The 21,362-nt window shown below is 42.2% G+C and overlaps 1 protein-coding gene across 3 annotated transcripts in view; it reads right to left on the reverse strand.

Moving 5' to 3' along the window:
• Window positions 1-21,362, reverse strand: part of SI (sucrase-isomaltase) — a 318,808-nt gene that overhangs the window by 94,528 nt on the left and 202,918 nt on the right. Inside the window, exon 48 of one of the 3 annotated variants that reach the window (XM_040349297.1) lies at window positions 8,642-8,994. The exons of the other annotated variants lie outside the window; for them this stretch is intronic. Within the exon in view, the coding sequence (XP_040205231.1) occupies window positions 8,953-8,994 (42 nt within the window). The 3' untranslated portion in view covers window positions 8,642-8,952. Of the gene's footprint in view, window positions 1-8,641; window positions 8,995-21,362 lie in introns of those variants that run through there. 3 annotated transcript variants of the gene reach the window in all.

The following is a 21,362-nucleotide window of genomic DNA, read 5'->3' on the forward strand; positions in this document are numbered from 1 at the left end:
TCTTGAATTTCCAGTCCTTGGTTATTGTTCTTCTCCTCTGTTTCCTCAACCCTTTTCAGCAATTGTCCCAGATCTGCTCTCATTGTTGCAATTTCTGTCTTAAATTAGTTTTCTAATCTCTTTTCCAATCCTTCAAACATTTATATTATTTCCAGTTTAATTGGCATTTGAGACTGTAGACTCTGCTCTCCATTCGCTGTTTGACTATCCATCTTGGTGGCTGCTTTTGTTTTCATCTGTATGTCTCCCTTCTTTTTTGTCCCCTCTTTTTTCTTATCTTTAGTCGACTGTTGTTTTTCCGGGGTAGATGTTTTAGGGCTACCTTCTTTGATCAGGAATTTTTGGACTGTGCTTGTATTCAAACTTTCTCTTGGTGTCTTAGTTTCAGTTCCTTTTGTTCCTTTAGTAGCTTTTGTAGATCTCCCAGTCATTCTAGCATACACATACAGATCAAGAAATGGCTAAGAAGAGTAAAGAGTAAAGGGGAAAAAATAAATAGCCAGATTCAGAGAGAGATACTGTACGCCGTTGTAACTCTGAATCTGTGCCGTCGTAAATTTAAGCGTATTCTGGAAACCAGATACGCTTAAATTAGGCTAAGATACGAGCGGCGTAAGTCTCCTACGCCGTCGTATCTTAGGGTGCAATATTTACGCTGGCCGCTAGGTGCCGCTTCCGTTGAGTTCGGCATAGAATATGTAAATGACTAGATACGCTGATTCACGAACGTACGTGCGCCCGTCGCAGTAAAGAAACGCCGTTTACGTAAGGCGATTCCCGTTAGTTAGTCAAACAAATAGCTGGCCTAGTCAATGTTAAGTATGGCCGTTGTTTCCGCGTCGAAATTTGAAAATTTTACATCGTTTGCGTAAGTCGTCTGTGAATGGGGCTGGACGTAATTTACGTTCACGCCGAAACAATACATCCTTGCGGCGTACTTTGGAGCAATGCACACTGGGATATGTACACGTACGGCACATGCGCCGTTCGTAAAAAACGTCAATCACGTCGGGTCACCAATCATTTACATAAAACACGCCCCCCATCCTCATTTGAATTAGGCACGCTTACACCGGCCCCATTTACGCTACGCCGCCGTAACTTAGGAGGCAAGTGCTTTGTGAATACAGCACTTGCCTCTCTAACTTACGGCGGCGTATCGTATATGCCATACTCTACGCCTGCCTAACGTTGCGCCCGCCTACGTTAATCTGGCTAAAAGAAAGTACCAATCAACCAGTCCCCAATTCTTTACTCTGTTCTCGCTCCCCAAAAGGGAGTAAAAAAAAAGGGGTATAGAGATCAGGATATATTGCTTTATATAGACAATGCTGGTAGGGGACAATTCAGGCCTCCTAAGGCAAAAAAAAGTGTTTTTTCTTTTTTTTTTTTTTTTTGGGGGGGGGGGGGGGGGCGTTCCGTTAATGTTTGTAATAAAGGTGCTTCCAAATAATTGAATAATTTATATTGAGCAACCCAGGTTCAAGTTATCCCCATCATTATAAGTGAGGAGAACTAATTGTGGCTGAATTTAGAATATTTTTGGGCCTCACTTTCAATGTGGCACTCATAAAAAAAATATATACTGTATATATACTCCTACTAGTCCACCAGCCCCATCCACCACATGCCAGTTTCCTCATCCATTATGCCAAGATCAAGATACATAATGATTATGCTCTTCCTCCATTACAATGACAACACCCAGTGCCCTTCCCAAAATGACCTACAGTAGCATATGACAAATATAAAATTGGGCCACTTCTAAATTTTTTCTCTGAGCAATTCACACAGTTATTTACCCCCAACCAAAATATTTCCATGGATGAGTCACTTGTCCACTTCACAGGCAGGCTGGGCTTCAAGCAGTATATCACAAGCAAAATGGCCTGTTATGGGGTGTAGCAGGGCATCCCAGAGAGAGCTGTGAAAAGTCTGTTTTATACATCTACCAGGCTCCTTTCATACATGTTCAGGGATCTCTGATCCATGATCCATTCCATGTCCTCTCCCCAGGCCAATTTATACTCACCTGAGACAGACAGCCGGTGCTCTCAGCCTGGGAAATCAGACAACTCCTGTCTGTGATAGTAAGAGGTTGGTAAAAGCTAACAAGCTGTATATTTTGTATAGTTAGTGGTGAGATACGGCTGGGTTTTTGTTTTGCTATTATTGTTCCTGTTTGTTTTCTGAGATACTGTACAGCACCTGTATATAGACTTGTAAATATCAAAAATAAACACTGCACTGTTTTGTCACTACCTTCTTGCATTTGGTATCTGTGCCTGAGAGACTGCTTATCCCAGGGGATTTGTACCTGCTACCTGTTCCCCAGCTTACAGGGGCTAAACTCTCAGAAAGAAGCCGAACGTCGGTGCGGCTCTATACGGCGCCTGCGCATCGACGTTCGGCTACTTTCGGAAAATCGTGACGCGATGTATGCGACCGTCGGAAGCCTGTCAATCAAGTAGGAACGCCCATTTCCACAGCCCATACCCGGAAGCGGCGGAGAAGATGCATCTCTAAAACGGTAAGTACTGCTTCGATTGTAAAAAAAAACACCCGATTCCCCTTGACAAAACGAGCCTCAATCTAATGTTAAAAAAAAGTTTTTTGGGTGAACCTCCACTTTAAGTATGGACGTCGGGCCAGCGTCAAATTTTCCGTTGTTTACGTTGTTTGCGTAAAACGTTCGCAAATAGGGCTTTGCGTAGAATTACGTTCATGTCGAAAGCATTGGCTTGTTGCGGGTTAATTTGGAGCATGCGCACTGGGATACCCCCATAAATGACGCATTCGCCATTAAAAAAAAACGTAATTTACATGGGGTCAAGACGTATTAACATAAAACCCGCCCACAACTTAGTGATTTGAATTGCGTGCCCTTATGCCGACACATTTACACTACACCGCCGTAACTTACGGCGCAAATTCTTTGTGGATACGGGAAATACGCTGTAAGTTACGGTGGCGTAGTGTATCTGAGATACACTACGCCGTACTTACAAATGCACCGCGCTACGTGGATCTGGGCCCATGTATTATTGTCCCCAGTTTCCTTCCCAACCAGGCCTCTGTATAGGTGGCAGTTTCCGTTGTCCCCATACTTCTCTACATTATTAGTGAAGTATGGTAAACATAATTCTTAATTATTGTCATTTACCTCCACACCCATTATGCCACTGCACTAAGCTGTTCATAACTCTGCCTTCTATTTGACCATGCTTCTCCCTAACGCTAAAATGTACATACCTCTGCCTGCTTTGAAGCTGACCCTGGACTGTTTATTGACGACATTTTTTGCCTTCCCCTTGGACTGATCTTGTACCCTGCTACTGAGACACGTGGGTCTCACATATGTGAAGGGATTTAGAATTGTTTTTTTCAATTTTTTTGGTTTTGTTAATACCAGATTAGGGTCTGGAGAATGGAGGCTTCAAAGAGATTTGGGTGGGAGAAGCTATTACCCCTGTCCCCATTCTTTCCTGACCTCTGCCTGCTACCTGTACTATGGACCTGCCTACTACTGTTGCCTTGACAATATAGTTCACTGTCACCGACCACGTCCCTGCCTGCTGCCTGGACCAATGCTCTTCTGTGGACAACTGCACTACTAAAACCGCAGGTAATCCTTTGCTCAGCAGAATGTATTTTGGGGTGTAATTCTTGGTTTGTGCATGTGTTAGAAATATGAAGGGCCTTAAAAAATTCATAGGTTGTCAGGAAATTAGATGTGTAATTTATGTCCCTACAACACCTGACAGTGCTCCTTGGATGTTGGGCCTCTGTATGTGTCCGGGCTGTGTAAAAGTCTCATGCCCTGTACACACGGGCCAGAATCTCGTCAGGAAAAAAACATTGTTTTTCCTTTTTTTTTTTGTGAATTTTGTGCGTGTACTCGAGAGAGGAGCCGGACTTGGCTAAAGTTGGGAGTAGGCAGGCCTCCCCCAGAGGCAATCTGCCACCTTTCTCCATGCCCCGGGTGGCAATGGTGGCTGTGTGAGGGGGTCCTCCCACACAGCCCACCCTACCTGCTCCGCGTTGAAGCCCAATGGGGCAGAGGGACTCCCTATAAGGGAGTGAGAGGGTCTAGCCCGCTCAACCAGCCCCATTAGTCCTTTGCCTCTCTTTTTAGAGACCGCATGGTCAAAGTGCGTGCATGTTAACCCAATTTTGAGTGCGTGTAAGTGTGGTGGTTTTTGTGGGAGGGGGGTGGGCGTACTAAGCGCAGGCTTACCTCGCATAGCACACCCACCGGGAGCTGGGCTGAGACCACCAAACTCAATGCACAGGTAGCTGAGACCGGGATCCGAACCACTAGCTGCAGAGGTGAATGGCTTGTCAGCTCAGTGCCAATCGCGTTGAGCCACCGCAGCTCCCCAAGGAAAAAAATGTTGTTTTTCCTGATGAGATTCTTGCCAAGAATCTCTTGCTGGCCGAGTATACACACACTCAATTCAAAAGAACAGCTGTTCTTTTGAATGGCAAGAATGTGGCAACGTCATCGAGTATGACAAGCATGCGCTCGTCACATTTGATGCCGTCGCCGCCATCTTGCTACACCCTACACTGCCCTTGGAAGCTACTGTGCATGCGTTGAAGTCATTTCGAGCATGCGCGGGTTTCCACAGCGACAGGTAAGTATACAAACGCTTGGGTTTCTCGGCAGGAAAACACTGCAGAGAATCATGACAAGGAAAATAGAGGGCAGGTTCTCTATTTTTCTCGTTGAGATTCTGGGCATTTTTCTTGACGAGAAACCTGAAAGCCTCGTACACACGCACGGCAAGAAAGCTCTGCCAGCAGTTTTCTTTCTGGTTCTTGCCAAGAAAACCGTGCATTTGTACAAGGCTTCACACATGTGGTATCGCCATTCCCAGGAAGAGTAACAGAAATTTATTTTGTGGTGTAATTTGTGGTATGTACATGCTGTGTGTTAGAAATATATTATATGTGGACAACTTTGTGTAAAAAAATGTGCTTAAATTTTCTTTCCACATTTTCCAAAAACTTGTGCAAAAAAATTACATGTTCAAAAGACTCAATATGCCTCACAGAATATACGTTGGAGTTTTTGCTTTCCAAAATATGGTCATTTTTGTGGTTTTTCCATTGTCCTGGTGCTCCAGGGCCTTCAAAAGCTTCATAGGTTGTCAGAAAATTATATGTGTAATTTATTCTCCTAGAATGCCTAGAGGTGCTCCTTGCATGTTGGGCCTCTGTATGTGGCCAGGCTGTGTAAAAGTCTCACACATGTGGGATCGCCATACTCGGGAGGAGTAGCAGAATGTATTTTGGGGTGTAATTTGTGGTATGCACACGCTGTGTTTTAGAAAGATCTTCTAAACAGACAAATTTATGTAAAAAATGGGCTTTCATTTTCTTTCCACATTTTCAAAAAACTTGTGGAAAAAATGACATGTTCAAATGATTACTCATGCTTCATAGAATATACAGTAGGGGGCTTTCTTTCCAAAATGGGGTAATTTTATTGGCATTTCCATTGTCCTGGTGCTCCAGGGCCTTCAAAACTTTGATAGGTTGTCAGAAAATTATATGTGTAATTTATGTTCCTAGAACTCCTGGAGGTCTTACTTGCATGTTGGGCTTCTATATGTGGCCAGGCTATGTAAAAGTCTCACATTGCCATACCCAGGAGGAGTAGCAGAATGTATGTTGGGGTGTAATTTGTGGCATGTTCATGCTGTGTGTTACAAATATCTTATATATGGACAATTTTGTGTAAAAAAAATGTGTTTACATTTTCTTTCCACATTTTCCAAAAACTTGCGGAGTCCAAAAGACTCAATATGCCTCACAGAATATACGTTGGGGATTTTGCTTTCCAAAATGTGGTAATTTTGTGGTGTTTGAATTGTCCTGGTGCTCCAGGCCCTTCAAAAGTGTGATAGGTTGTCAGGAAATTATATGTGTAATTTATGGGGCTGGAGTGGCAGGCAGCTCATGGGAGGAGCCCTGACCATTCCCCACTTGGTATTGGCAGGGGACAGGCCTCCCATATATAAGCTAAGGGAACAAGCCACTGGGAGGAGTTGTCGGCCGAGAGAAGTGGAGAATAGAGTACTAGACAGTGGCAGGAGGCCATTTCCATCTGGGGGGGTGTGCCGATCGCAGAGGAGCCCGAGAGAGCTGTGAGGGAACTTCATCCTTACACGGTCATGGGTGAAGTCCTCATCTTCACACAGTCATAGATGAGGAGTCCTGGATCAGAGGGGCTGGAGGCTGTCAGAACGTATGTCCAGTTAAAGTTCTCCATCATGGACTCGGGGCAGGAAAAGGTCAGTGAGTTTACCACAGTGGAGTTCTGGACTTCATCCTTGCACGGTCATGGATGAAGTCCTCATCTTTACACTGTCATTGATGGAACAGAGGAGAGACTGTGGGGATTTGTGTCAAATCGATGTGACCTGAGGGCGCATGATTTACAAGTAGGGCTAGCTGGGTTCAGTAGTCCATCAACCAGTACAAGCTGTTAAATTACTAGGCCTCCGGGGAGAGATACTGCAAGCCTCTGGTCTAGTATCCACACAGCAAAGACAGACAGCAACTGGGATTATTCAGAGTGGTCTCTTTTGTCATAATGAAGATTATGGGATGGGATCGAATAGTTTTACAGTGGATCTAAAAGTTTTACAGTGCTGAGTGCAACATTCTGCATGTTTTTGATGCAGAGGAGGAGGAGGAGCAATAGTCTATCAGACTATAGTACATTAGTTCTTCAAGGCTAAACCAACTTGTCTAAATATGATGGCAAAGCAGCATGTTATAAACAAAAACAAAACAACACAAATGACTGTTCATTGTCTCTGAGGTGATAGATGGAAGTCTGGCAGCATGGTGATTTAATGGATGTTTGTTACTATTAGCAATCAACCGATACACCAGTGATGATTAAATATCACCAAAAGAAAACTGTGTTTGTGTGAAAAAAGGACAAACATTTCAGTTGCATGACTGAGTAATTGTCATTAAAATGTGAGCACACTGAAAGCTGAAAATTGGCCTGGTTAGGAAAGGGGTATAAGTGCAAATGTGGTGCCTTTTATATTGGGAAGACTAAATGCCCATTTTTTTAACCGAATCTGGGACCACTTTTCCCTGGTTTCCAAAAGAGTAGGTGGGTTTATATTATGGTTTTGATCTAAAGGCTTTTTTTGCAATTGGCTTGCATGAATAGGGAGGGGAAATAGCCAGAAAGCTATTACAAATCAAGGTCAGGTATATACTCCTTACAGGCTACCCGTTTTGCCGGGCTTAATGAAGGGAGTAGCTACAGACCTTTTTTGTAACCTTGCATCTACCCTCTTTAGTTGTTTTGGCTATTTTTTTCCCTCTAAGGTATTGCGGTTTAGTTGAAACAGGCTTCATATTAATTGTTGTATGCAGAAAAATTCTTTACACATTTGTTTTCTTTTTGTTATTATCAACACTGAATTATGAGTGATGTTTTTATTTTTATTCATGTAAATATCAGTTTTGGTTTCTGCTCTTGTAATTATGAGGCTGATGTCCACTTGCCAATTAAGGTTTAATTTTATATGGTTGCTCTTTTCAGTTGGCCCCCTTTTTTTTTGTCTGCCGGGCTGTCCGAGGCTTTCCCTCAGGTAGGTTTGCCAGATTGCCAGGAAGCCCCCTACGGACACCAGGGGCATCTGGGAAGCTTTTTGATAAATGGGGTTTGCACCGTGGCTGGGTATTTGCCGGCCTGGAGTGTGTCAACTTCTCACCTGGGAGGTGGCCCGTGCCCCTCTTTGTAGAGGACCACTGCTGGTCAGTGGTGTGTTCCACTATCTGCCTCTTGTGACCCCTTACTTCCTGTGCCTGGGTTCAGGGTTCTGTCCCAGGCTGCTCCATCCCTTGGAGCCATGGCCCCCTCCCTTGGGTGAATGGAGCCTTCTGTTTAGACCATGCCTGTATGAGGAGGAGTGATATGGGATTGTGGCAGAGTCACTAAGCTGATGTGGTCCACCTTGTGCTGGCGCAGCCCCCTAATTAGCATATGCACCCTGACTTGTATTATGTGCACAGGGTGTAAATGAGTATATATAGACCTGCATGTCGACAGTCTGGCTGCTGGAGCCCAGGGAGCCTTTGATCCACACATACATGTTTAAGGTCAGTTTCTGAAGTTGATGTGATTGTCTGATGTGGCCAGTCTGGCTGTGTATTTGAGCATATTTGGTGATTCTGTGCTGTTGCTTTGTACACAGAGTGTGGTTTGCCTCTGCACCATTATTGAATTGACTAACCAGCTGCTGGATTGCCCAACTAGTGGAGTGTCACTAGGTACTGATTATCTCTTGCAGAGTCATTTGTTAATCTTAATATTACTTTTGTTTTTGCTCTGTCCACTTTGGTGTGCAATGTTTAATGTGGAAGTAAATCATATACTGCCTTGAATTCATTAGGTGACTTTATCGCAGGCAAGTTTGTTCAACTAATATGGCTGTGATGTGTGTGCACCTTTATTAGACCCCTTGGCTGCCATCTTGTGGACACACATGCTCCCTTCATGCTTTCCAATGCAGATGTAAGATGTGAGTGCTCATTATTGCTTAATTTGATAAACACAGAAACTTAAGCTTGCAGTATTATACAATAGAGAAAATACTAGGACTCCTTTTGAAAATGCATTATGAGATGTGTATTTTTTATTCTAGATCCATATTTTAATCGTTGTGGTTCTATACTGTTCTCTGCGGGAAATACGGCTGTTGGGCTCTTGGCCCCACTTGGTGGATGCACATTGGCACTCCTGGTCAGACACATCTCATATTTTACAATAACTCCTTGTCGCTTCATCATTTGGAGGTAGGGGTCCTCTTTTACGAAACTATTTTTCGATAGGTGGATGTATTGTCACACATGTATAGTAAATCAATTATGTGGATGTAATAATGTTAGTGTAATATTGTTTTGATTTATTTCTGTTTACTTCGCCAGAGGTATCACCACGCATTTTCCTGAAGAAGCCTGAATAGGAGAAACATGTTAAAAGATTTCCTCAATGGGAGGATCCTTTCGGTTCAGCGCACAATTGCAGTGAAACCAAGCAAGTGTTCCCTATAACAGACAACTATAAGCAGCCACTATAAACATTGAATATAAAAATGCATAAACTACATGTTATTAGCAACACTACGGTTAGCAACATTAGCAGCGCTCAATCAGGGTGACTCCAAATTTTTATTAGATGTGTATCTTATCCTCTTTGATCTTATTACAGTCAGTGATATTAATAAAGACAGTCTCTTTATTGTGAAAGTCTGTGGGCTCCTTTTCAAAGGTTTCGTATATCATACAACGGCACCACACCACGTGAGACCTGCTCCCCTGAGGTTTAACACTCACCACAGCTCCTTAATATACAGCCTTTTAATCACAGATCACTAATAGGATGGCTCCCAATATTCACTGGTCCCTCCAAGGATCGCTGATCTTATCAAATAAAACAGCTCCACATAGCATAATCCAGTTTGCATGCAAAGTTTATTAAAACACTATCCCCCATAAAATCACACTTACAGTTGCGGCACCATATTTGAGGACAGTGGGACACAGTGGCTCCATGTCAGCCCAGCTAAAAATCAGCTATAAAGCCGGAAACAGCTCCCATTTTCAGACACAGGCACCACAATCTGACCCCCCAATTTACATTACAGAGCGGTGTCTCACCAACTCCCGCTCCGGCTCTCTCTCTCCCTCCAGTGCTGGGACACATAGTCCTTTGGCAGAAGGATCCAAGATGGCCGCAGACAGTGCTACAGAGCCTCAGAATGTGGACATGCTCCCGCCAGAGCTGGTGAGTTCGCCCCAGCCAGATACATATACACAAATAAAATGCCACGCTATATTAAGATTACCAATGTGATATAACACATATAAAATGCATGAATATCTTAGTGCAAACCTTGCATGATATTAAACATAATAACATACTGTATATTATATAAAATGTCCATTGTGCTGGCAAATTAAACAATAACAGATGAAAAGTGCCACACTATATTGAAGTAACCAATGTGATATGACACATATAAATAAAGTGCATGAATGACTTGCAAAATCCTGTGATGGTGCTCCAAAGTTTACAAGGTGACAACAACCCCCCCCCCCCCCCCCATGTGACTCTGTTCACCTTCAGGTGTTTGACCGCACACCTAGTTTTGGTCAAAAAACGCCTGTGAACCACCCCTGGGTTCTATGTGAATGAAGCTCTTTGGGATCCTGAGATGTCCAGCAGTAAGTTTCTTCATCCATATATAAAAATAAAGTCTAAATAGTGTTTTATCATTTAAAAACATATTTTATTTATAAAACATAAATCTGGGTACTCACATCTTCCAGGTGCTAAGATAGCTTGTCTGTTCGCAGCGTTCAAAACTTTTGCCGACTACACCATCCTGTCCCCTCCCCTACCCATGTTCAAAACAGGGTTAACATCTTCCTCAGGGTGATTGAAAGAATAGCCCAAGCAGTGGCTACTCTTATCCTTCCCACTATCACTACAGTGGTAGACACAGCCATGGCCGCAGACATTGACCAGATACGCAAGGAGCTAACATATCAAACAGACAGGATGACAGAGGCAGAATGTCACATCTCTGCCCTAGAAAATGAACTATGCCAAAATAACGACACCCTCCAGCAACACTCCCAAATACATGCTATCATACAGGTGAAACTGGAAGACCTGGAGAATCGATCATGCAACAATCTGCAGATTATAGGTCTTCCAGAAGCAAACACATTATTACATCTATGTGCATCCCGCTTACCAGAGTCTTTGGGCCTCACAAACTAATGCATGGCTGAATGAGCACATTCAGAGAATAAATGTCAAAAACTTGAACTATGCGGACAGACTAGCGATTTCCTCAAAATCAATGGTTATAGTCTCCTAATCTTCGCCGATTACTCAGCTGAGGTATCTCGGAGAAGAAAGTAATTCCAGGCCATTTGCGCAGAGCTTTTTAAACAGGGCATCCACTTCACGTTGGCTGATCCTGCCATCCTGCGTCTACAAGCATCTAACGGATATCAACTCACCTTCCATACTCTTGCGGAGGCAGTTTCATACTTCTGATCACACACTCTACTCACTTAGAAAACTTAGCTACACACATGGAAAATGCTTTTATGGAGCCAAAGGAAACAACACAGCCCCAGGAAAGATCCCACAAATGCCTGAGACTGACAAGTGATATGCACAAATTTCAGTCTCAGCGCTTAAGTCCCTCATTACAGGAAACAACATCCCACAGCTTGTAACTGAGTGACTCGAAACAACCAAATATTCCAAGATTCTCTTTTCTTTTTCCTTTTCTCCAATGTCGTCTATCATTTAGGTATTTAAGTAACTATGGTTTCCTACCTGGTCTGATATAACCATGTCCCTAGAAGCTGACAAAAGCTATCCACTAGGGGTCGGGGTGAATGCCTCATCTGACCTACTCTCACAAAGAGAGCTGTTACCCAGTCTCTATCTCTCACTCAGCTCTGGGCTCACATTATCGCTGTGTAATTTATGTGATCACATACGGAAAAGGGTGACGTCGATAATGACTACTGTATTGATGTTTTACTCTCCAGTTAACAGTTTATGTTCCCCTCCTCCTCTCTCTCCTTCTCCCCTGCAGGGTTTGATTAATATTCACTCGTCTCACTGCCATCATCATCCACCAAAATGTCAGCCTCCTTTTGACCTTACTCAATGCCAAAATAATATTAGAACCTTTCAACCACACCATCCCCACACATTTATATGTGATTAGTCTCTTGGAACATCTAAATGTATGAAGATCCTAAGACACCTAAAACACCTAAAAACAGATGTAGCCCTACTGCAGTAAACACACCTGCCCCCCAAAGATTTCTTCCTTCTTCATAAATTTTGGGTAGGACAGATGATTGGCTCATCTGCGCTAGGGAGAAAAGTTGAAATAGTAATTCTACTGCACAAACACCTAGTTTATGATCTCATAGCGGTGGACAGCGACAATCTTGGATGAATGGTTATGGCACAACTTAAATTTCAATCTAAGGAGTTGCTAAATACCAATAACTCCCACTAACTCCCCTCCAACAACCTTTTCCAGGAAACCACTATGGATCCTGAAAAAAAACAATATCCACACCTTATAGTAGGAGATTTTAATACAGTTCTAAGAAACGAGGAGGATCGATCACCCCATGGTCTCCCTCCTCCAGAGATCCAGATGGTCGTGCCTCTCTCCTTGCGCAATTTACACTAGGAGCTAAATTAACGGACCCCCGGCACCTCTCCCACCTCACAGACCAAGAATATACCTTTTACTCCCCTCCTCACAAATCTTTTGCTAGATTCGACTAATTCATTAGCTCCCCCTACCTACTACCACACATTAGGGAAGCCACTATCCATGAGCTGGTGATTTTGAATCATAGCCCGATATCAGTACAAATCAGTGACCTTTTCGTGATCCCTACAGCCAAACTACTAAGAGATTACCCTACTAAGAGATTACCCTATAAATGTATGAAGATCCTAAGACACCTAAAACACCTAAAAACAGATGTAGCCCTTCTGCAGTAAACACACCTGCCCCCCAAAGATTTCTTCCGTCTTCATAAATTTTGGGTAGGACAGATGATTGGCTCATCTGCGCTAGGGAGAAAAGTTGAAATAGTCATTCTACTGCACAAACACCTAGTTTATGATCTCATAGCGGTGGACAGCGACAATCTTGGATGAATGGTTATGGCACAACTTAAATTTCAATCTAAGGAGTTGCTAAATACTAATAACTCCCACTAACTCCCCTCCAACAACCTTTTCCAGGAAACCACTATGGATCCTGAAAAAAAACAATATCCACACCTTATAGTAGGAGATTTTAATACAGTTCTAAGAAACGAGGAGGATCAATCACCCCATGGTCTCCCTCCTCCAGAGATCCAGATGGTCGTGCCTCTCTCCTTGCGCAATTTACACTAGGAGCTAAATTAACGGACCCCCGGCACCTCTCCCACCTCACAGACCAAGAATATAGCTCCGCCTCCCTACTACCACACATTAGGGAAGCCACTATCCATGAGCTGGTGATTTTGGATCATAGCCCGATATCAGTACAAATCAGTGTCCTTTTCGTGATCCCTACAGCCAAACTACTAAGAGATTACCCTCCTTCTTAGCCCAAGATGAACAACTAAAAGGAATCCTCAAGAAAGTACAGTATGGGAGGAATTTCTTAACACAAACAGCTCTCACGGGAAACATCCCAATTTACTTTGGGACACAGGGAAAGCCGTCCTTTGGGTAAAATCATACCATTAAGCAGTATAAAATGGCCAGCAACCACTTACGTGCAGCTCAATTCCCTTGAAGACAGAAAGGCTTGGCATAAAGCCAAGCGCTCTTTTGACACCTGGGCAGAGCAGCAAGAGCGCATCAAACTTGCACATGCAGATCTTTATTTTCACAAATATGGCAACAAAGCGGCGAAGCTCCTCTCTGTAAAGGCCCACATAAACCAACGCATATAACATCCTTAAAAGACCATGTAGCAACACCCCCCTCAGAAATAAATACAATTTGAAAAAAAATCTACATGACCCTCTACGCGGCTGACACCATTGACACCACACAAGCTAGACACTTTCTAGAAATTGCCAAACTACTCCAAATCTTCTCGGAAATAACTTATTTCCTATAATGACCCTATATCAGGGAAATAAACTGAGAAAGCCATTAAAAACCTTGTAATAAATCACCAGGACCACATGGTTTATCAGGCAAATCCTAAAAATTGTCTCATTCCTTTTTGACTCCAACTTTACATGAAGTGTTTAATGGTATTTGGCGGGAGGGGGATATCTCCCCTCAGGACAACAGACATACAATAAACTTATAGACTAAAAGGGGAAAGACCCGCCCCATCTCTTTACTTAATGTTGATTCTAAAATTATAGCCGGTTGATTGGCTACCATTCTTCTCTCCATGATTCACCCAGCACAAGTAGAATTTGTCAAGGGCCGCTCAGCCTCCTCGAACATCAGAAAAGTACTAGCAATCCTAGAATATGCCAAAAATCACCCTTTTAAAGACATTGTGATTGTAACTTTAGACGCTGAGAAGGCCTTTGACAATGTAAGTTTAAATGGTTTGCATTAGCACTTGAAAAGTGTGGCTTCTCTGGATCATTTGTGCACTTTATAGACAGTCTATACTCATCCTCCTCTGTGCATCAGTGCCGCCCATCAGTACCACCCAGTGCCGCCTATCTGTGCTACCTATCAGTGCCCACCAATGCCGCCTATCAGTGCACATCAGTGCTACCCATCAGTGGTGCCAATCAGTGCTCATCAGTGCCCATAAGTGTGGCATATTAGTGCCTTCTCATCAGTGCCCATAAGTGCTGCCTCATCAGTGACCATAAGTGCCACTTCATCAGTGCCCATCAGTGCTGCCTCATCAGCGCACATCAGTGACAGAAACTAAGAAACACTTTTTTATTTCTAAATTTTTATGTATTTTTTTGGGCAAAAAATAAAAATCCCAGCAGTGATACCACCAAAAGAAAGCTCTATTTGTGTGAAGAAAATTATAAAAATGTCACATGGTTACAGTGTAGCATGATCGCGCAATTGTCATTCAAAGTGCGACAGCGCTGAAATCTCGAAGTTGGCCTGGGCAGGAAGGGGGTGAAAGTGCTCTGTGGGCAAGTGGTTAAACACAAAGACATACAAAATGTTAACAGATCTCTTATGACCTCACATAGGGCTTACAAAATGATATCTCCCGAAGAGCAAGGGAGGGGCAGTCTACCTTTTATTAGATTATATAGATTATATATTAGATTGGATAGATCAGGTCTCAAAGTTCACTAACAATGGAGTGGAGTTGGCTATGGCACATCCATATGATCTACCCTCCATTCTCCATAGTAACCTCAACTCTCTCCCCCCTATGCCAAAATCTCCTCATTCGGGACACAGTTGTTGCCTGGAGGGAAGTCAGAAAATATCTGGGGGTTTCCCCACACATCTCTCCCTACTTACTGATCCATGGTAACCCCATGTTCCCACAATCTACTCAACATAAAAGCATTCCATACATGGAGACTCAAAGCCTTAACCAGAGTTACCTGTCTCTATAACACAATTAATGTCCAGCTTAAACCTTTCCAAATTTTAGCATTCAAACTATATTTTCCTTGTCATGCCACTCTCAACCCTCGTCAACAAAATCTGCCCAAAACCACTTTCCAGGTTTCAATACACCATCTCTACGTCAGAGGAATTTAACCCCCTCCTACCCCTTTTCACCATACCGCTTGAAAAAATAACCTCTAAAAACTGGGGCAAGGACATCCCTCTGGACAACCGCCCTCATTTACTTGTAAAAGGCTATAAAGCAACTTTGAAAGCAACAACAAATGAATCCTGGTACGAAACACAATTCTAATTATTACATAGGGCATGTATTCCCTACATCTCCCCACGGGATTCGCCAGGGGAGAAACTTTGCCCTCTCTGCAAGGAGTCACACCCCACTCTTTTCCACCGGCTATGGACAATGATTTTTAATGTCGTCTTTAATGGGCACCTTTTGGAATTAAGTTCAAACTTACGTACTAGGCATAACCAGGATCACAATTCCAAAATATTCTTATGCTATTTGGATATTACCAAAGCAGGGATACTATCATTCTCTGGACCACACCAACTCCCTCAATGGATGTTCATTTGTCTTCTCACAGCTCAGGGGATCATTCTCAAGCATGAGATATCTCTGCATCCCCTCCATCACGGAGGTAAAAAGAGAACTAAAATTATTGTTATTTCGGGAACTGGAGATTTGGTCTCACAGAATAGGCTCAGAAAAACATTTCTCTCAGCAATGGCAGGTATTTATTAATGCAACTTACCAACCCTGTGAGCAAATAGCTCTGAGATCCCCCTATATATATATAAGATATGGCACTTCACTCATTACGACAGTGACAAGTCTAATTCCTCTTCAAGAGATCTTATGCTATCTCCACCTATAATCAGCTCAACCATGAACTTTTCAGATGATTTAGCAATAAACTCTCTGCAAACACACTCCTCCCCTTCTTCCCTCCCCCTTTTTTGTGACGTAAGTGGAATTCAGTTTTCAAGTTAAAAAGCTAACCCTGAACTGAAGTTAATTTTCATCAGACCAAACCGACCGTGTGTATAGACTATCGGTCTGGTTTCCTTCGGTCCAAAATTTCTAAACATGCTTCAAAACCGAACCGATGGACCGCTGCCCCATCGGACCAAACCGATGGTTAGTACAGAAAAGCATCGGTTCAAAACCTGCGCATGCTCAGAATCAAGTCGACGCATGCTTGGAAGCATTGAACTTTGTTTTATTCAGCATTTAGGATGTGGATCCAGAGACGAATACAGAGATCTCACCCATCCATACAAGTTTCCTTATACAATATCCTAGGTCAAAGATGTATATATTTTCGAACCTGACCCCTTTCCCCTGCCACCTTCTGTCTCCTAACAGGACTGGCACACCCCCCTCCTCCCTTCCCCTCTCTTCTCTTCCTCTCCAGCTGGCACTACCTTTTATATATCTTACAAGTATTACTGTAAAGTATACCAGGTACTGTTGATCTTGTAAACTATGTTAGGTAGCAGTTGCATCTGCTGCATTTTCATAATTTATAACATTTTTCTAAAATCAGATAAAATATGTTAAAGAAAAATCACCTTTACAAACACATCAGAATTATAAGGCATCAACATCAATAGCAGTTCCATGTTAGTGCTCCACGTAGTGTGTATTACATAATTTCTCATCACACCACTCATCAGTCGTGGTGGCTTGCTGATGTCACTCCTGGTCGCCATATGGTCCTTCTATGGTGCACTTCGTCATTACGACTTTGTCTGAGGGTGTGGCCATATGGCGCGATGCTCCAGAATTTATGATCTACCTGCCAGAATGTTTAACCCCTCACTACCCTGTCTTCACTGGGGACATATCTGAACTGCATGAATCTGATGCCTTTATTTGCATAGTACCCAGTTTTCATCCTAGGCAGCATCAATTAATAACCTTATTTCAATATTAAATACAAACACCATCAGACTGACCTGTATAAACTAAAAAAATAATAATAATAAAATTGTATTAAAAGATCCTAACAATACCCTTGTAACGTCACACCAATAACTTTGCACTAAGTACAACTATAGTTGCTTCTTTCCCAGTCAACTCTCTTCCTTCTTTCTGAATAGCCTCTCATTTCCTGCAGCCTTGCTCCCCACGGTGGTTGCGGAGGTGCGCCACCTAGTGGTACTTCCTGGTTCGCTCCTGTGCGGCCTATTTAAACTCCCAGCACTGACAGGAAGGTGTTCCTCTATTGCTGACAGAACGCCACTGTCAGCTGGGCTTCCAGACTCACCTGAACTGAGCTCCAGCTTCCTGAACTGGATCACCAGGACTCCTTGTTTGCAGCTACCGCTCTCATCAACCAGGTCCAGGCTCCCAGGACGCACATCCATGCCCAGCTATCTGCAACCGCAAGTACTCTGCTATAGAAACCAATTACTAAACGCTGATCTCCATACTTGCCGCTTGCTTCCAAGTTATGTTCACTGCTATGCTAAAGTACTAAGGAGTTCCACTCAAGTTTGAACTTCATCTCACATGTTAAGCTCACTGCTATAGATACCAGTTACCTGCTTTGCTTCTATGCCTGTGTTCATTACTGACCTCCAGTGTACAGTCCCAGTACTGCGGCTACACCTATCCTTATACCTGTTCTATACCATTAATACCAAGATTTACTTTTATGTTGCTTATGCTGGAATAAGCACTATTTACTTTACTGAGGCTGTGATGATAGAACCCAAACTCTTAACTGAGTTAAGAGTGAAACCTGGGTTCGAACCTGAGAAGTCTCCGCAGTTGCGATCCATAAATCTGAAACTAATTTGGCGTATTGTTACAACCCTTGGATAACCTTAAATTTATAACTGACCACATACTATTAAACTGAATTTTATGTGTACATTATTACCAACCTAAATCCATTAAGAATATACTTATTTTCTACTGGAAATAACCTACCTCTTTCTAATATTCATATTTTGTATGCATTAGCCTAAAAAAATCACTAATAAAACAGTTCATATCCAGTTCTATACTCATTCCTCTTGGTGATAAAGTATTAGTTAAGTCAATCCATTTGGTTTCACATTTTGATAGTTCTCTAACTCTATTTATACCTCTCCAAAAGGGATGGACTTTGTCAATTCCCCTGAATCTCAAACCTGATGGGTCCCTGTTATGCCATTGTTTAAAACGTAAAGAAACACTATGGTCTTTAAAACCTATTTTAATATTGTGTATATGCTCTGCAATGCGCTTATTTAAGGGTCTTTTTGTGTGTCAATAGACAATAAGCCACAAAGGCATTACAGGGCATAGACCACATGGGTTGTATTGCATGAAATAAACTCTTTTATTTGAAAGTTTTTATCATTAGATGTAGATCTACAACTATTTAGACCCCTGTAAACTTATTGGCATGCATTACACCTTCTACAGGCAAAAAAAAAATGCTTTTCCCCAGAGCAATTGGGGTCTCTTGGGTGGATCCAACACTCTTAACAACTCTATCCCCAAAACTAGGGGCTTTCCTGTAAATAAATTTAGGATGCTTAGGAAGCACCTGGTTTAATGCTCTATTCATACACAATACATGCCAGTGTCGTCTGAATATATTTTCAACCTATCTGTACTGTGAGTGGAAATTAGAAATAAAACCTCACATATAATCTTTATTATTCCTTACATTATTATTCCTCAAGCAATCCTCTCTGGGCATTTCTAACACCTCCTATATGATTCCATCTAACTGACAAGAATCATAACCTTTTAGAATGCACCTTTCCTTAATTACTTGGGACTGTACAGTAAAGTCACCTATAGAGGAACAGTTCATTTTCACCTTCATTATCTGACCTTTCAGTATGTTTTTCAACCATAGTAGATGATGGCCACTCTATTGGGGTAAATAAGACACTCTCAGACAAAGTCGTAATGATGAAACTCATCAGCACGGGACCATATGGCAACCGGGAGTGACATCAGCATCAGTGTCATTCACAGCCACAGAGCTAGGAGCGGTGTGGTGAGAAACTGTGTAACACATTGCAGGGAGGACTGACATGAAACTGCTATTGATGCCTTATCATTCTGATGCGTTTGTAAGTGTGATTTTAAGGGAGATGGTGTTTTAAAAAACGTTGCATGTGAACTGGATTACGCTATGTGGAGCTGTTTTATTTTATAAGATCAACGATCCTTAGAGGGACTGGTGAATGTGGGGAGCCATCCTATTAGTGATCTGTAGAGGGCACTGTGATTAAAGGGCTGTATATTAAGGAGCTTGGGTGAGTGTTAAACCTCAGGGGAGCGGGTCTCACATGGTGTGGTGTCGGTGTGTCATCTACGGAACCTTTGAAAAGGAGCCCACAGACTTTCACATTAAAGAGACTGTCTTTATTCACATGGTGGACTGTAAAAGAATCACGGAGGATGAGATACACATCTAATAGGTATTTGGTGTCACCAAGATTGAGCACTGCTAATGTTGTTAACCATTGTGTTGTTAATAACATGTATTTTAAGTGGAATAACATGAATGACATTATATGACTGTACAGTATGCTCTTAATCTAAATATTTGTAATTAAATACAATGTTGTAACAATTTTTTATACTAAATGTTTATCTGTGTATTTATGTGTCCATGCACCTGAAAAGTCACATATTTCACCCATTTTCTTTTAGGAAGAATTGATTAATTTACAAAATAATTCCTATACGAAATTATGTAGAACTTTGGAAAGGTGGTTCGAGTTTAAATAATCTTTGGTGTATATAGGTTATGTGGGTAATGAAAATGTAATGCAGGAGGGAAGAGAGGGAGCAATGGTGGAAAGCTCATAACGTATAAAATGAGACAGATAAGGAATGGAATGAGCTCTGCTCATGAACCCCTTACCCCCCATCCCCCTCTCCCCCCTATTTTTTTTTCTTCACCAGCAATTTAGAATAGCGATTCTGTTTAAAGGAAAAGAATACACATAATGGGTTTGAATAGGTAATCATGAGGGTATTACCTACATATTTATATGTACAGTAGATATTGTATTTATGTTGTGTCTGAGATATTAATGTTTTTTTTGAAATACAGGATGCATTTTATGATGATATAATGTGCTTTGTAATTCTTTGTTAAATAAATTAAAATAAGTTAAACATAAATAAATAAAAATTGATTTTTGAGCCTACCCCCCACCTCTCTGCCTGCATGAGACCATGTCCTACTTAAGGTTAGTAGGCCTTTAATACCCTAAAATAGAGTGGCTGTTCAACTGAGAGGAGTGGCAAGTCCAATATCCAAACATCTGCTGTGCCCTGGCTTTGATGCCATGTAAGCTGCTGCACTGTGCAGGGGCTGTGGCTGAAGATCAGGAACTGTTCTGTGTCAAAAAAGTCAGCGTCTGATCCCACATGCCAAAGAAACTGCCAAAATGGTGTATGCACTTGCTGAGGCATGTGCAATGATATTGCCATACTGGTTAACTGCTTTTTGAACATTGTCACTGTAGTGTATTGGTCTGCTTATAAATATTAACCTACACAGCCCCAATGCAAATGGAACACTTCAGGGAAAATATTGCCATATTTCTCCACCACAAAGGCACTCACCAGTCCATTTTGCAGTACCAACAGGTAGAATCTTCATCTCTCATGGCACGTGTAATCCCAAAGGCCTTTGGGGAATCTACCTTTTCCCCTGAGGGATAACTTCTTTGGGCCTGTAAAGCACTGCCAGAGAAGTCTGACCTGATACACAGTACCCTGGAGATTCTTGCTCACAGTATCCAGCATCGGCCAGCAACATTAGAGGCTGTCCTTCAATGTGGGATCTGGGTCAGACTTTCTCGACCTTGTTATAGGCAACCAATCCAAATAAAGCCCTTCTCTACCCCAGCAGGGATGTTCAGAATATGCTAGAAAAAAGGGACTAAGCCCACAGAGGAAAATCTTCAGAGACACATCTGTAGACACATCACCTAAGGACTGGACCTTTGTTTTGTTTTTTGGGCCAGTGTCCATTTACCTGAAAGTGGCAGCATAACCCAAGTAGTTAAGATTATGATGTGGCCTATGTCCTATGATGTATCATTAAGAAATATGCATTTTAGTGCTTGTGTGCGCAAAATAAAAAATAGCTCTGGCAGCAAATGAGTTAAAAGTTGACAGACATGGAAAAAAATGGTAAATCAATTGTTTTACCAG

Source organism: Rana temporaria, chromosome 4 (assembly GCF_905171775.1).
Source record: "Rana temporaria chromosome 4, aRanTem1.1, whole genome shotgun sequence".
Lineage (NCBI taxonomy): Eukaryota > Metazoa > Chordata > Amphibia > Anura > Ranidae > Rana > Rana temporaria.